The 16,064-nt window shown below is 30.2% G+C and overlaps 1 protein-coding gene across 2 annotated transcripts in view; it reads left to right on the top strand.

Annotated features, from left to right (window-relative positions):
* LOC142334182 (oxysterol-binding protein-related protein 6-like) overlaps positions 1 to 16,064 on the top strand; it is a 149,489-nt gene that overhangs the window by 57,912 nt on the left and 75,513 nt on the right. The window contains exons 6-7 of one of the 2 annotated variants that reach the window (XM_075381992.1): positions 2,309 to 2,550; positions 15,836 to 16,000. In XM_075381992.1, coding sequence (XP_075238107.1) covers positions 2,309 to 2,550; positions 15,836 to 16,000 — 407 coding nt within the window. The remainder of the gene's footprint in view (positions 1 to 2,308; positions 2,551 to 15,835; positions 16,001 to 16,064) is intronic. The other variant, XM_075381993.1, reaches the window with a different exon arrangement.

The raw sequence follows: 16,064 nt of genomic DNA, 5'->3' as shown, positions 1-16,064 counted from the left end.
CCATATTTGAAATTTTCCTGCAAAGAATTAAATGATTATACGTCTGCATGCTGACTGAAATTCTATAACAAATCTGTTAATTCCACAACATCTGAAATATATTAGCATGTATGTATGTATTACGTATTGTATTAGCAATCTTTGATTGAAGTGTATTAATCCAGGATTAAATGCCATTGGTCAAACCAAAGTTAAATGATTTGGTACTAGTTTGTGTTTTATTGGGTAAGTGATTACTGTTGGCCTGTAGAGGCAGATTACTGCAGTGGTTGATCTGATGTGGGATTGGTAATAAACTTCTCATTTATTTGTTTTTGATTATATGTGATGTAATTTGTACAAGAAGAGTTCTTTCTAGTCATAAATGTGGGTTAGTTTGAACCTGTTTTCCTACAAATCTGTTCAAAATCATTTGATTAAAATCCTATTCCTCTGACTAAAAAACATTTGTGCTTTGGAATTATAAGAAAAAAACATAAACATTGAATCTCCTGTATTTAATGTATGAGTGTAGTTAACTATCCATATAAGATTGTTTGCCTTGATTGTTCTGTGATGAAATTAATGTTTTACCATTATATATTAAGATATGTTTTACCACAATACCCCACTCTTACCCCAAACCTAAACTATTTCTGTACACAGATTGTACAGAAATGAATATTGGGGTTTTAGAGCTATCATCTCTCTCTGTACTTTGAATTAGTAATGAATCATAAATAAAATGAAAGCGTACCTCTTTTTCCCCTGTGAGTTTTAGTGTGGGCACCTTTTGGCATGCAATACACATCCAACTGATAGGAGAGTTCGTCCCATACTTTAATCAGCTTGTCTGGATAATGGAAGCAACAGCTGCTTCCATTACACAGATAGCAGAAGCACATACACAAGACCCTTTAAAAGATTACTTGGGGTTAGATTGGGTGATCTTGGAGACCACTCGAAACAAGCTTTATCATTGGGTCCTTAACAGTCAATCCAGCGGTTGGGCAAAATGTCATTCAACCAATGCCTAGAGTGTTATGCCAGTATAGAAGTGCATCATCTTGTTGCTAACTAAAATTCTCTGGCTCCTGATATGCTTGCTTCAGTGAAAAAGAATGGCCTGTAAACTTGCCAGGATATCAGACAGAAAACATTTAATTTTGGTAGTCCTTCTTTTGTATTTTAAAAGTTATATTTTGTCTGTTATATTTTTTCAGTAAGATAAAATGTTGACTTTTAATTAACCATAATGCTTTCAAGAAGGTTGTCAATTTGATGCTGCAAAATTTTGATTATGAAGTTGGCATGCAGTATATAGTCAGCTGGTAGGCGTGAAAGCCTGTAACAGCTGTAGATTGTATGGTTACATATGTAAGCATCTCTTTAAAACATTTTACACTATCATGGCCGGCATTGCTAGTTTACAGATAATTTTTTTTTTTTAGGACTATCCAGGAAAGACTCCCTGACATGTTCAACATTCTAAAACCTTCCTTGCTCATCCCATAGTCTTTCCTTTACACAGATATCAGATTGTTTCAAACTGCTGTTTATGTCATCGACGAATGTTATTGTCACTTGAAGGATCACCAGCTTGCTTGATGTTCAGCTGAATCCACACCATGTGTTTAATAACTGGAACAATTAGAAAAACACCCACTTACAGGCTCTCCCTGCTGAGTAACGTTTATTCTCCTGCAATCTGTAGAACTGGGGCCCTGATTAGAGAGTACCGCAAGCTACAAGAAAACCTGGAACTACTCATATATACCTACCCTGCAATGGAATAAACTCCGCTCCAGAGATACACTGCTGTGGATAGCTGAGTAACTGGCTATCAGTTATGTTAGCCAGAGAGTCCTCTGGGATCAGAATTGCTGACTCATTAAAAATCCTTAGGTACAGGATTCGATCCTTAGGACTGAGGGGTACAACTATGACACTGCTGGCATAAAGCTTGACAGGAAACTGAAGGTTAAATTAAATGGAATCTACACTGGGCATGGCCGATGTGATGACTCATTACACAAATGGGGCACTGCAGAGTCTCAGGGATGTGATTATAGAGCTCCAAACCAGGCAAACAGGCATATTAATGGAGAATGTGCCTTCAGATCGTTCCAAGATAGTTGGAGCGACTTCATGAAAGCTGATGCTCAGCACTAACATAAATTGGAAGCCTAGATATTGATTTTTAGTTAGTTTATATTTTGTAGCTTGTCTTATTGTATTCTTGTTTTGTTTGTAAACACACTGCATGTTTGCTATATGAATAAATACATTTTAATGTTTAAGAGATATATTTATGTACACTCATTTTTAGAGTTGACTATGTCACCACCAGAGTTGGGTCTGACAAGAGAAAATTCAATGAAAGGGCAGTGTTCAACACCTGCACAGCTTCCACAATTGCCACAAGTAGGACGGCTTACAGCATGGCTTGTGGATGCAAACCCACCTTTAGAACTTGCTGTTAGGGAGCTGTCTCAGACACAGCAAAACATAAATCAATTATCTCAGCTTCTACAACAGCTTGAAACTTCAAATTGTGCTACAGATACAGAGGTATTTATTAATTGGAATTTTTGTTTGTTCTAATTAATTGTATTAATGTATTATAAAATTAAAACTTGTTGTTTTCTTTTTAAAATGATTTTCTGCTAGAAAGAACAATGTTAATGTTTAATGTATGAAATTGTATCCTTTCTTGTGTATAATCTTAATTTTAATTTCACAATGAAATGCATAACAGCTGTCTCTTAATATTTCTCATTCTGTATACAATTTTGCTTTTATTTTCCCCAAGTAAGAAAATTAAAAATAAGAATGTGGAGTTTTTCTGTGTAAACTATATTTCTGCATGAGTATGAATAACTTTTGATAATTGGCAGTTTCAATTATGCTTTCAGCTTAAAGCATGTATTCATTGTTAACTCTGAAGGTGTACACTTCACGCATAGAAATGATAGTTTTTTTGTTCATGTTTTGTGTTTATTTTTAACATTAAATAATCCATTAAACAGTTGGTTTTTACAAATAGCAGAGATCTATATGGTTATACAACTTGGGCTGATTATTTTTGGTTGTACTACAATATGTTGGTGGTTTTTCTGCAATTAAAGAAATATGAATATAGATATGTTTGTAAAAATATTTCATTTGTCAACTTCAGTTACCTGCATTTATGTTCCACGTGATGTTAATTATAGAAAACTTGGGATACATTTGAAAAATCAGTTCTAATTATGATGTGAGCAGTAGTAGTAATAATGATAAAGTATAAGTTAATTGAGTTGTCACTGTATATTACTTTTTTAAATTTCTTTATGTAAATTCATTTTATCTTAGATCTTTACAAAATTAATTTTTTTGTTAACATTTATTTGAAAGATAATTATAGTAATTTGCTACTTGCTATATGAATTACACTATAAGAGTAATCTTGAATATGGATAAATAAGATACTATTGAGAATTATATAAAATTCTGATAGTTTAATAATTCAGATTCTTTGTCTGTATAGTTCTAAAAAAAGATGCTTGTAAGAAGAAAAAACTGAATTCATAGTTCAATGTGCACATTTAAACAGTGATAGGTTAGTAGATCCAGTTTTAGTTTGTAATTCACTTTTACATGTTGACTTAGTAAACTGCTGTTGAATAACTGAACTATACGCAGGGGATGGCCATTGTCTTTCATTAGAAGCAAATTGCTATTCATTTTATGATTATTAAAATAAAAAATACTTAAGTGTTCTATTGGATGAAATTTTAAGTTTAAAATCAAGTCATTGTAGCAGTTAATGTATTTTCCATTCGTCTAATTATTTATATAATGCTTTTTTTTTGCCATACTTCTTCAAAAATAAAAAAAAGACTGTTCATGTATATATTGTTAATAAAGATGAAATGTATGAAAATCTTATGATTCAATAGAATCATTTCAGAGCATTTTATTTTCATATTTTTTGAAAGCTAAGGAAAGTGTGAAATAGTAAGATACACACCTAGTAAAGGCAGTTACTTTTCTAAGGATTTGAATACTAGATCGTGGATACCGGTGTTCTTTGGTGATTGGGTTTCAATTAACCACACATCTCATAAATGGTCGACCTGAGACTGTACAAGACTACACTTCACTTATACTCATACTTACGAGGTCTGTAAATAAAGTAATGAGACCAGTTTTTTTGGCAGCAAAGTGGCAACATTTTAAAGTTACTAGTAAACATATGGTTATATAACAGCTGATTTATATTAGGTGTAGACATTTTTAGTCTATTGTTGCCATGTGAGATGTAAACAAAATTTTTGTGAAATAAGTTTTTGTTGTGTGTTACAAAAAATACTAATTATGACCAAAGTTTTGAAATTAAGTTTTGTGTTAAACTCGGTGAGAATGCTACTGAAACTTTTTCAGAATTGAAAATGGTGTTTGGAGATGATGCTCTGTCATGAGCCCATGTTTTTAGGTGGTTTAAAGGACTTTCAGATGGCCGGGAATCATCAATTGCTGACAATTCACATTGGGGAAAACCGTTAATGTCAGAAAGTGATGACAATGTCAAGTGAATCAGAGACTTTGATATGGTACGACTTGCGATTAACTGTCAGAATGATTGCAGAAAAATTGAATTTGAACCATACCACAGTCCATAAAATTTTGACAAATGAATTTGACATGAAAAACGTTGTGCAAAATTTGTTAAAATTTTGCACATAAATACCTTACTGTTGAACAGAAAAACAACAGGGTGGAAGTGTGCCGCAGTTTTCTAGGGCGAATTGAAACTGGTCCTGATTTTCTAAAAAACTATTATTACTAGTGATGAATCTAGTAGAATATTTGTGTATGACACAGAAACAAAATGCCAGAGCAAGGAGTGGCACGCTTCAAACACCACGTCTCAAAAAATAAAAAATGAGCATATCAGAAATTAAAAATATGCTAATTTGTTTCTTCTTAGTAATGGCATTGTCCAAAAGGGATTTTTGCCTACAGAACAGATTGTAAATCAGTATGTTTACCGAGAAATTCTAGAAAGACTGCAGAAAAGAATTGCCCGCATGAGACCACCCATGAAAAACAATAGATTATTCTGCATCATGACAAAATCCACCTTATTAATGAGTTTTGGGCAAAGAAAAACATTCTTGTAGTTCCTCAACCACCTTCTTATTCACCTGACTAGAGTCCCTGTGACTTTTTTCTGTTCCTGACTTAAAAACAACACCTCAAAGGTCACTATTTTGAAACAGTAGAAAACATTAAAAAAATGTAACCAACCATCTGAAGGATATTTCGGTTTCTGAGTTCCAACACTGCTATGAATAGGACAACTGTTTGAAGTGTTGCGTGGCTTCCCAAGGGAACTATTTCAAAGGTGATAGAGTCTATGTATAATTGGATTGTAAACAAGTTGTTTTTTTGAATCAGTCTAATTACTTTATTTACAGACCTTGTGTCATACTCCATTCATCCTCTGAAGTAATACGTGACTATGATTCCCAGAGGCTAAACAGAAAAAAAAGTAATAAGATACGATTCTGTGAATTGTGAATCATATAAAACTAACATTTTTACACTTCACATTGAGAGATTTTCTGCTTATAACAAATTTTTCTACCGAATGGTAAAACAATTCCATACAGAAATTTATTATAGGGATTTATTATAGATTCAAACAAGAGGCTCATTTAATGCCAAGAGTTACTGTAAAAGGTGAAAATTATAGAAGAAATTTATTTCTATGAAATAAAGATTTTAGTTTTATTATTATGTGATAAATAGATAATGTTTGTTCATTGTAATTTATAATTTCCCCATTTCTCTTTGTTGGTGGAGAAAATAATGACTTATTCTCAAATTAAAACCTCAGTTTCATTTACCAGAATGCAGTATTTTTAGATCAAATAACTGTAATTTAAATTATATGTGTAATGCCACTTCATTTAATAATTAAAATTTTTATTTATATTTTACTATAAATTTATTTATTAACATAGAATTTATTTATTCTATGTTCAGTATAACGTTTGTTAGTGTTTATTGTATTAAATGGGTTTGATTGGTGTATTTGGGTAGTGTCATAAAGTTGCGAGAGTGTATTTATTTTACAATAACTTTTTACATTATAAAATTATATGTTATATTTCCATTGAAGTAGTCTCTTTTTCAGCATAAAATTTTGCTTATATTAAATTTTTTTGGAAATTTCTAAACTCACCATTAAAAACTTCCTTCATCGGTTTGGTCATGTTCCTTTCAGAATCGTTCTTAAGATAGAAGTGAGAAAAAAATTGGCCAGTTCGAAGTCAGCAGAAAAGCGTACTTATTTCAGAGATATTATATCATGCTCTACAGATACTTCTTTCTATAGGCACCTACCTATAGCATACCTATTAGCATAGGGAAATGTGTGCTGAAACATTGTCATACCAAGGAATATAATATTGTTTGTTGCTCATTACACAGAATGCTTTCTTCTATTCATACCTGTAGTCAATAAAATTGTATTTAAAAAAAAAAAATTTTCTAACCTCTGGGACCACTGTTAGGTACTGCTTTAGATGATGAGATGAATGATTTGTAGCATGTGTGAAAATGCCATGCCTGACCGGGATTGGAATCCGTGACCTTTGGATGAAAGGCCGAGATGTTACCACGGATGCCAGTTGTGGTCAACAGAATATGCCCATATATATTCCCATAATCAATGGCCTTCAGGAATAGTTCATAATGAACAGTATTCTGTCAATCAAAAAAATGTGCAAGATAGCATTTTCTTTTTCATTGTTGTTATGAATTTTCTGAGCAAGGAGATGGTGCTGTTTTCATTCACATAACTATTGCACAATATATGCATGTAACAATTGCTACCTGCTTAGTATTACATTATTTTTCCTTTCTCCTTTCTTTACATAAAGTGTTTTCACTGATATCTCTGCTTTGCCAGAACTCGTGACATACGATATTAAATAAAAAAAAAAAAAAAAAAAAAAATGTTTAAAACGGTGACTGAGATGGTAATCATAATTAATTGTCTATATTATAATTTTTCAAATATGTTTTAATTTAATATTAATATGCTACAAATGTTTTAATGAAGTAGAAATTCTGTGAAAGTATTTAACATTAAGAAAAGAGAAAGGAATATTAATACTAAGCAATGATTAGGCAAATAGTTTTTAAGTAATTATATTCTGTTATTAACATGTAACTTGTTAAAATACTTTATTAAAAATATATTTTTATAATTTGTGTATATTTTTTGTCACCTTTGCATTGATTATAAATATAAATAATATCAAACAATGAGCCATAAATACAGTAATTACTTTTTAATTATAAATTATGTGTAATATAAATTTAATGAATTAATGTGTTTTGTAATACAATATAATTTTTTGAAAAAAAAAACCTGTATCTGCTAATTTCATTATATGTAAACATATATTTGCTGTTTAGTATTCTGGTATGTATTTTTTTTTTATAAATGTTGATAAAGCGCTAGTAAGGCTGCTAAGATGATTTTTGTGTAAATATTTTTTATGTTCTTAACATTTTGTACTTAAAATTACTTATAAAAAATGTTAGCAGTTAATTTTTTCTTTTTAATAGTGTATTTTGTAAATGATTTGATATGTTAGTTTAAACTAATTACAATGCGTTATTTCAATGTAGGTCAAATTTTAATCAGCTTATACTACTTTATTGATTGGTATTATTACTCACTAATTTTACAGTTTTAATGATTGTTGCGTTGGGTATTGATTAACACTTTGAAGACCACTTTATGGTTTTTTGTCAGGTTTAATTTTACTAAAAATACCAACTGTTGATCTATCATCATCTTATTTTATGTGAGAAAGATGATTTGGCTAAATTTTGTCAGTGTCAAGGTAGGTACCGATCAAATGTGTGGTTGTCATGACAGTCTGTTTATGAAAGGTTGTCTTTGTTATTGTTTAAAGTCGCACATGACATCGCAATTAATATTCTGATGGTAAACAAAAATAATTATTTTGAACTTAACGACTTTTTATGTTTTGATTTTTAGAAAACATTTAATGTATTTTGCATAATACGTAAATATCGTTGTTTTGTTATTGTTTTGAGTTGGCTGTGAGATTGTAGTTTGGAGTGAAACAGAATGCTTTATTTTATTTATTTGGTTTTTTTACAATATTGTATTTACTGAGATGTTGCATAGTACATAGATGAGCCGAGAACATTGTGCGTTTATTATTGTTTTTAGTTTGTGACATTCGGATCGTAACACTACCTTCATCTTAGTATTGTGTTTCCTTTTTTCCAGCAATATTTGTTAACTAGTTGCTATAATAAGAAAAATGAGCAATATATTTTGAACACCCAAGCGAAATTGATCGGGTACTTAGGAATGTTGATTCTGATAGTGATTTGTGTACTGACAATTCTAACCGAAATTTGACTGAAGTTTTCTTGCCAATAATCATGAAATTATCAGGTTTAACATAAAACAGAATAACAGTTCTAAAAACCATGATTCCCATTGTAAAATTGTTTCTGTTAGTGATTTCAAACTAATTTTTTTTGTTTTTTATTTTTGTTTTTGGATTCTTTAATCTTTAGAAAGGTTTTTGAATAAGGTATGACCACAAAAAAATTTCTCGTTGATAGTACACTGGGAAAGTACACTTTCCTACAATTTAAAAAAAACTGCTAAAGTATTAGTAATAAAATTAATACATTTTTTAACAGAAGCTTAAATAGTCACTGTTCCATTTTTTATACCAACAATAATATAAGCATGTGATCTTTTTTAACCTTCTCCAGAAAAGGTCTGGTCCTTAAAGGATTAAGAAGTTGAATACAAAACGATCAGTTTAATCAATTTCAATTCAATTTATTATATTTTGCTGTTTATACTTTCATTTTCAAAATTTAGTTCAGATTGGCTGTTAAAAAAAAATGAATCCATTTTTAAGTTTTTAGTTTTTTTGCATAACTACATTATTTTTCCATGTAGTTAAACATTTCTCATTCAGATACTTAACCTGTGTCATCAACTTTCAGTTTTAATTGAAAGTTAATACCTGAAATTAATACCTGAATTAATTAATACCTGAAATTGTTTTCAGGTATTAATTGAAGAATTCTGTTGTCAGAGTACTTAACCAATCACTAATTTCATGGTAGCCACCCAGACCTTCATTTTGTGAAGAAATGATAATTACTTGGTGCCAAGCTGGGCTGTAGGGTGGGATGGTCAAAAGTCTCACACTGGGACTGTTCAGTAAAGAACAGGGTGTGTACCCTTGAAGTGCAGCTATATATTGTCATAGAGAAGTAACACTTTATAAACATCCTGTATTTTGTTATGTATTGACTTCTAAAAATTCATTATTTTATAACAGTTGTATGACTACAGTGCCCTGGGTTTCATGAATTGTGAAAAAAAATTACAAAAAAATCCGGATTGGGACCGAATTTAGTTGAATTCCACTTGTGCTTCCACTTGTTCACCCATAGTAATAACATTATTGTATGATATTTGTTACTGAATATCAGCAATGCTGTGTATTTTCCCTTACAAAAAATGAATTATGTGCTGTGGTGGTATGTATACCTCATTAGTGGTTAGAGTGACAAGTGACAGGTTCCATCTTTTCACTGCTTTATTTGCAGTTAACAATGTGGGCAGAGTGTGAATTTATAATTAGATATAGATTGTTGGTGACAGTTGTACTTGCCACCACCGGGTTGGTCTAGTGGTGAATGTGTCATCGCAAATAAGTTGATTTCAAAGACATGAGTTCTAAGGTTCAAATCCTAGTAAAGGCAGTTGCTTTTATATGGATTTGAATACTAGATTGTGGATCGGTGTCCTTTAGTGATTGGGTTTCAATTAACCACCCATCTCAGGAATGGTCGACCTGAGACTGTACAAGACTACACCCCATTTACATTCATACATATCATCCTCATTCATCCTGTGAAGTAATTACAGTGGTTCCAGAGGCTAAACAGAAAAAAAAGAAGTTATACCTGCCAACCAATTTATTTTCAGTGCCAGTAGGAAGTAAGTTTTGAAATAACCCTTGTGTATTTTTTTTTCATGGGTGATTGATCATGTGTTCATTTCTTCTTACTGTCTGCTGATCCTTTAACCTCACCATATATCTTAGATTCAATGATCTCAATTAATAGATTTGACCTCTATCAATTTTGTTTTACAGCTATCCTATATCTTCGTCTAATATAGTTGACATTTAAATGAACGTTCTTAAAAAATTTTTTTTTCTGGTAAAGTATTTTAAATTACATTATAAAGTTAGTGGGTGTTTACTTTTAATTGTTGTAGGTTTGTATTCAGTTCTACTGAAAGTGAATGGTCTTGACATATAAGAAAATATTAATTTATTTCTTTATGAATTGTTTATTTAGTTCTTATCTAATAACACTTAAACAAGCAAGGATCTGTGTTGTAAATTGGATTAAAGTTCCAACAGTAGTATTGCTATTTTTCATATTTTAGGAGTAGATAAAATTACTAAAAAATAATCCAGTAACTGGGATGAACAGTTAGCTAGTAATGATTGTTTATTGTGAGGTAATTAGATCTTGTAAAGTTTGTAATGTTTATGTGGGTGTTTTAATGTAAGTCATTTTTAGTCAATTTCATTCTTAAAAATAAGAGGCCTGTGAAAACATTATCATGTTGATAAGTTTGCCTTTTCATGTCTGAGCTATATTTATGGTCTCAGATTTACAAGTGTTAAAAATATAGTTGTACGTTTTCCTTGTTTTTTTTTTTTTTATTAAAGTGAGGTTTGGCTAGGTTTGATAATGGTTACTGGCTGATTCCCTTTAGTTTGTGTTTTTTCCAGTAGAGAGAATAAACGAAGGGAGAAACAATGAAAACTGAGGTACTTGAGTCAGAAAAGGCTTGTTTTTCCTGCAAAAGCTGATAAAAAATTTCTTTATAAAATTTTTCTTAAATAAGAAAAATTTCACTTTGTTTACTCACTTTCATCAGACAGCTTATCAAAAAGTCAAAGCACAATATTGTTTTCTGTATCAATGAGGTATAACTAATTCTCATGCGAGGAGATTGTTCTCAGTTAGCTTTTTTCTTTGAGGATGTGCAAAAAAATATGTATCCTTATTGCTTCTTAGTATGGTAAGTCTACACTTTTATTAGTATGGTAAAAAATACAGGTAGATATATTTTGCAAAGGAATAAAGTAGTAGAGAATACTATTTTATACAAAGGGGAAAAAATGAAGTATGCATAATGTATAATTTTGATTAATTTTTCATTCTGGGATCCCTTGGAGTGGTCTCTTCATTTATAAAAAAAATGTGGTTTTAGAATTATAAGACTTTTGGAACTGTACTTGATAGCTTTGTTATACTAAACACTAGTTTAAGAATGTAATGAATTATAGAAAAAATTTGCCGTAAAAACTGATAAAAAAAATAAATGTAAGATTTTTTGGTAATATTCTGATATAATTTTATATTAAAATAAGTAATGGTAAAGTATAATGTTATTTATAAATACATATTAAGTATAAATATAAAAACAGTTTCCAGTAAACTTAAGGTGATAAAAATCAGAAACTAGTATATTACCAGAAAATCAGTTTAGTTTGCTTTGTATATAGAAGTGATAATAAAAATTAACTTTATCATTAAAAAAGTATAACTTGTACTGAATACAACGATCACCTGCTGAAGGTGATCACCAACAGAAGCTTCCATTTCCACGAATGGGAATGAAGAAAAGTAGAAGCTGAGTAGTAAAGTTGTCATACTATAATGTCTGTGAGTAATGTTGAGCAGGCATTGTAATATGGAATTGCTCACACATGCATTGTTTTAATATAACCTATTAATGATTCCAATCTCTAATCAACTTATACTGTTGAATCTACTTATACCAATACTGAGGAGCTAATTGTATGTTTTAATCTTCTTTCTTACCCATCATTGCCGTTTGTTCTTTGTTGCAGACCAGAAGAAATGCTTACAAATTAAAGAAAAAATTTCAAAATTGTGTTTACAGATGTTTTTATATATCAGAGATTGTGAAAGATTTTGTTCTGTTTATGATGTCCCTTCGAAATGCAATTGTTGTACTTGCATGTAACCTATGTTTGGTCATCATGTTTTGCAACAAAATAGTCCCTAATTACTGGCCTTTTATGTGCAATATTATTACTGAATTTATTTATTTTAAAATATTGAAGAGTGTGGTTCTTAAATGACAGATAAGGAATTCTGAATATGATCTGGGTGTTTAGTGGAGAGGTGGTTTAAGTGCAGAAATCCCCCTTTTTGTGCAAAACTTGGATGGGTATGTTAAGTAGTTTAAAGAATGAATCTTGAGTGAATAGGAATCTTTTTTTTTCTAGAAATTTCAGTTTTCTCTAGGAATAAAAATGTGTACTTTATTGGCTATAAATATTTTTATATTTTTTTTATGTTATGCATCAGAAAAAGTTCTTTATCCTAACTCTGTTACTGTTGTATATAACAGTATTGTATTTCACTATAAAGTCGTAGGTATACAATATGTTGAGCATTCAATATTAAACTAATTTAAGAATGTCAAGAAAGTTTAAGTGTTTTGATATTTTGTTTAATTTTATTGAAATAAATTTATGTAGACTTCAGTTCTATTTAAACTTTTATATTTAGGCAAAGAATTTGATTTTCAGCAGTATTGACTTTCTGTACAGAGTTCTTTTAACTGAAATAATACATGATGTCTTAATCTATTATCTTCAATATCCAGTGAGCAGCCAAGTTACATACATTGGGATTAGGGAAACCCCTTATTTGTACATATCTTTTCAAAAATGTTGTCAACAATGTTTGAATAAGTAAGATTTCATTGTGTGTATTGAGATGCATAGTTTGTCTAAATAAATTACTATATTATTGCTATTTAGTAGATAGAAAATTAACTTTTCTTACATTAATTACATTTATGAGAAATATTTTTTAAATCATTTTATATATGTAAAAGTAAAAAGTAAAATATGATATCATGATGGGTATTTTAAAAATAAGGAAAATTTAAATAATATTTGGTTGACAAGCAATATATTCTGTATAAATCATTCCCAAATTGGAGAAAAGCTTGGTTATAAATGGATAATTACTTGAATGGTAAATGTTTTCATTACATAATGTTGTTTTATGAACTTCTGTTGTGAACATAATTTTTTTTTCAAAGGGCAAAAAGATCAGATCTAGAGTTAGGTTTTTTCTTACTACTTACAGAGTGAGTCAAAAGCATATGCAAACCCCTCAACAAATTTAAAATCATTGCAGATAGCATACTGAACTTTCAGGATTAGATATCGGTCAACTGCTTTAACTTTTAATGAGAAATAAAATTTCAACTCCTTGGGGAGGGTGGCCCAGTGGTTGTAAATCAAATATTTTAAATGGTAACACTCATTGAGTGATATCATTTTAAAGGTCTCCTTAAGACAAGAAAATTAGTATAAATGGAAAGTTGGTATAAGATCTTTACCCAAAATGACAGCAGCATAAAGTATGGATTTTCTAAATTATAAAATTTAGTAAGTTCAAATAATAAATTTAAATAAAAAGAAATTAAACTGAATTAAATAAAAATTTATTTTAAAAGTTAAATTTAAATTTAAAAAAAAAATTAATTTTTAACACAAAAAAATTGTTTTTGTTCCAATTTAATGAGTAAATAAACAAAAATATTGTCACCTAAACATGCTGATCAGCTGATCATTGATATCTGGAAAAATGAAGCTTATTTGATTTTTGTGTAATATTTTATTTAGAGTGTTTCATTACTACACTGTTAGTTTCTTATAAGGATTTATTGTAATCGATTGGCAAATTGATTTGTTTACCTTTACCATATTTGTAAGCCACTTTTGTTGTTTAGATTTTTTTACCTTTGTTGTAATTGTTTTTTACTGAATTAATTTTTTCTTTGCTACCTGCTAACATTGCTATCATCATGTCACTTATTGAACAGGAGTGGGTCATATTTTTAATGAAAAGGGGGTTTGGTGATAGAGGTTGTATAGTTTGTGAATTGTTCAGTGCAACATTTAATAATCATAACCCTGTTTTAAAAGGTTCAGTGTCAAAAACCATCAGACGATAAAGAAACAGGGAGCATTAATAATAAGGGAAATGCAGGGAGGCCTAAATCTGCAAAAAATAATAACAAATTGTTTGAGATTATGCAAGAATTTGTTGACAATCGTCATTCCTCGACTCGAACAGCAGCACGAGAACATAACATTAGCCAAAGTTCAATGATTTGAACATTGAAAAGTGAAAAATTCAAAACCTTCAAAATTTGTCTGGTACAAAAACTTAATGAAGATGATTATGATTGAAGACTTGAGTTCTGTGAAGAACAGTACTTGTGCAGATCCTTAAACAGCAACGTAGCATTTTGAGGCCAGATTTTTTTAAAAATGGCAATGTAAATTGCCATTGTCAATACTGGGCTGATATTAATTAATATGCACTGGTATCTTGAGGCACATAGGGTCTATATTTAGGACCCTATAGATTGATAGGGTCTATATTTATTGATTGAAATTTAAATGCAGTGAAATATGAGGTTTTGCTTCTTGACCATATCATTCCAAACAATCAAAATGTTGTTGGTTCAAACTTCTGAAACATTTGGTTTCAATAAGATGGTGTCTTGCCTCATTTTGGTCTTTAGGTACATGAAATCTTAAATGCATCTTTACTTAGAATACGGATTGGCTGAAGGGGTCAAATAAAATGGCCAGCGAGATCGCATGTCTTGTCACCATTGGATTGCTTTCTATGGGACCTTTTAAAAATATAATCATGCCCCCCAAAAATATAATCATATGATGGTTTACAAAATAGAATTTGAGAATCAACACAAAATATCAATAGGGAATCATTAAATAATCAGTATCATCCTTTTACAACCAACTGGCACACTGTCAAACAACAAAGGACATTTCAAACATTTATTAAAATGAAATTTAAGTAAATAAGCAAATGTTATGCTTAATAAATATATATATATTTAATAAATTTATTTGATAATATCCATTTAATAAAATTTTTACAACTTTGTATATTTATTTGCAATAACAGTTCCTTAAATATCAATATAATTTTTTTTTTCAAAATCCAAACTTCATCCTGCCGCCATTTTGGGTACAGACTTTGTATCTACACCATTTTACTTGTCTTAAAGAGACCTTTAAAATGATTATCATACAGAGGGTGTTACCATTTAAAATACATTTCACAACTCCTGGGCTACCCCCATAAAGAATGGGTTGAAATTCTATTTCTTATCAAAAGGTAAAGAAGTTGACCAATACCTAATACTGAAAGTTAAGAGTATTTCATTTGGAACGGTTTTAAAGTTGTTAAGGGGTTTTCTTAGTTTTGACTCACCTGTATAAATCCCAACTGATATGTAAATGAATAATTTTAAGTGAATTGATCCTTAATATGCTTTACTATGTAATACTTATTTTTCCTAGTTGTATGTAGTACACTTATTGAAGGGATTGATTTTACTTCTGATTTGAATTGTTCTGTATACTGTGAATGTGTGAAAGAAAGTATTTACATATGATTCTGTAGTATTTTTTACCAGTAGTGTTCAGCGTTTTTTTACTAGAAATTACTTCATTTGTTTATTTTCTTTGAACTTTATTATTAACCATTTTGTTTTTCTTATCATTTCAATCCCTGTGTTGTTTAGTGTTTCTATCAACTTCCATTTGTAGCTGGCTCTTGAGGAATGTCCACTTATACTTGAAAGCATTATCAATATAAGAGAATTTTATTTTTGTAGATGGGTACAGCTGATGGTTTTTCACCAAATGTAAAAAAGGACAGAAAGAAATTTGGTCTGCGTAAGAAGAAAAGTGGCAAGGGCAGTTCGGTGGACCTGAGTGCTGCTGGTTCAAGCCCAAATAAGCCTTCCCTAGAGAACAATGAATCTTCCTCACCGCTGTCTGTATGTACTATATCTAAACAAAACAAATTAATGCATGTAAACATGCTCTGTACTGACAGAATAA

This window comes from Lycorma delicatula, chromosome 1, assembly GCF_047948215.1.
Source record: "Lycorma delicatula isolate Av1 chromosome 1, ASM4794821v1, whole genome shotgun sequence".
Classification (NCBI taxonomy): domain Eukaryota; kingdom Metazoa; phylum Arthropoda; class Insecta; order Hemiptera; family Fulgoridae; genus Lycorma; species Lycorma delicatula.
Note: the sequence above shows the minus strand (reverse complement) of the source record. Positions and strands in the feature narration are given on the sequence as shown.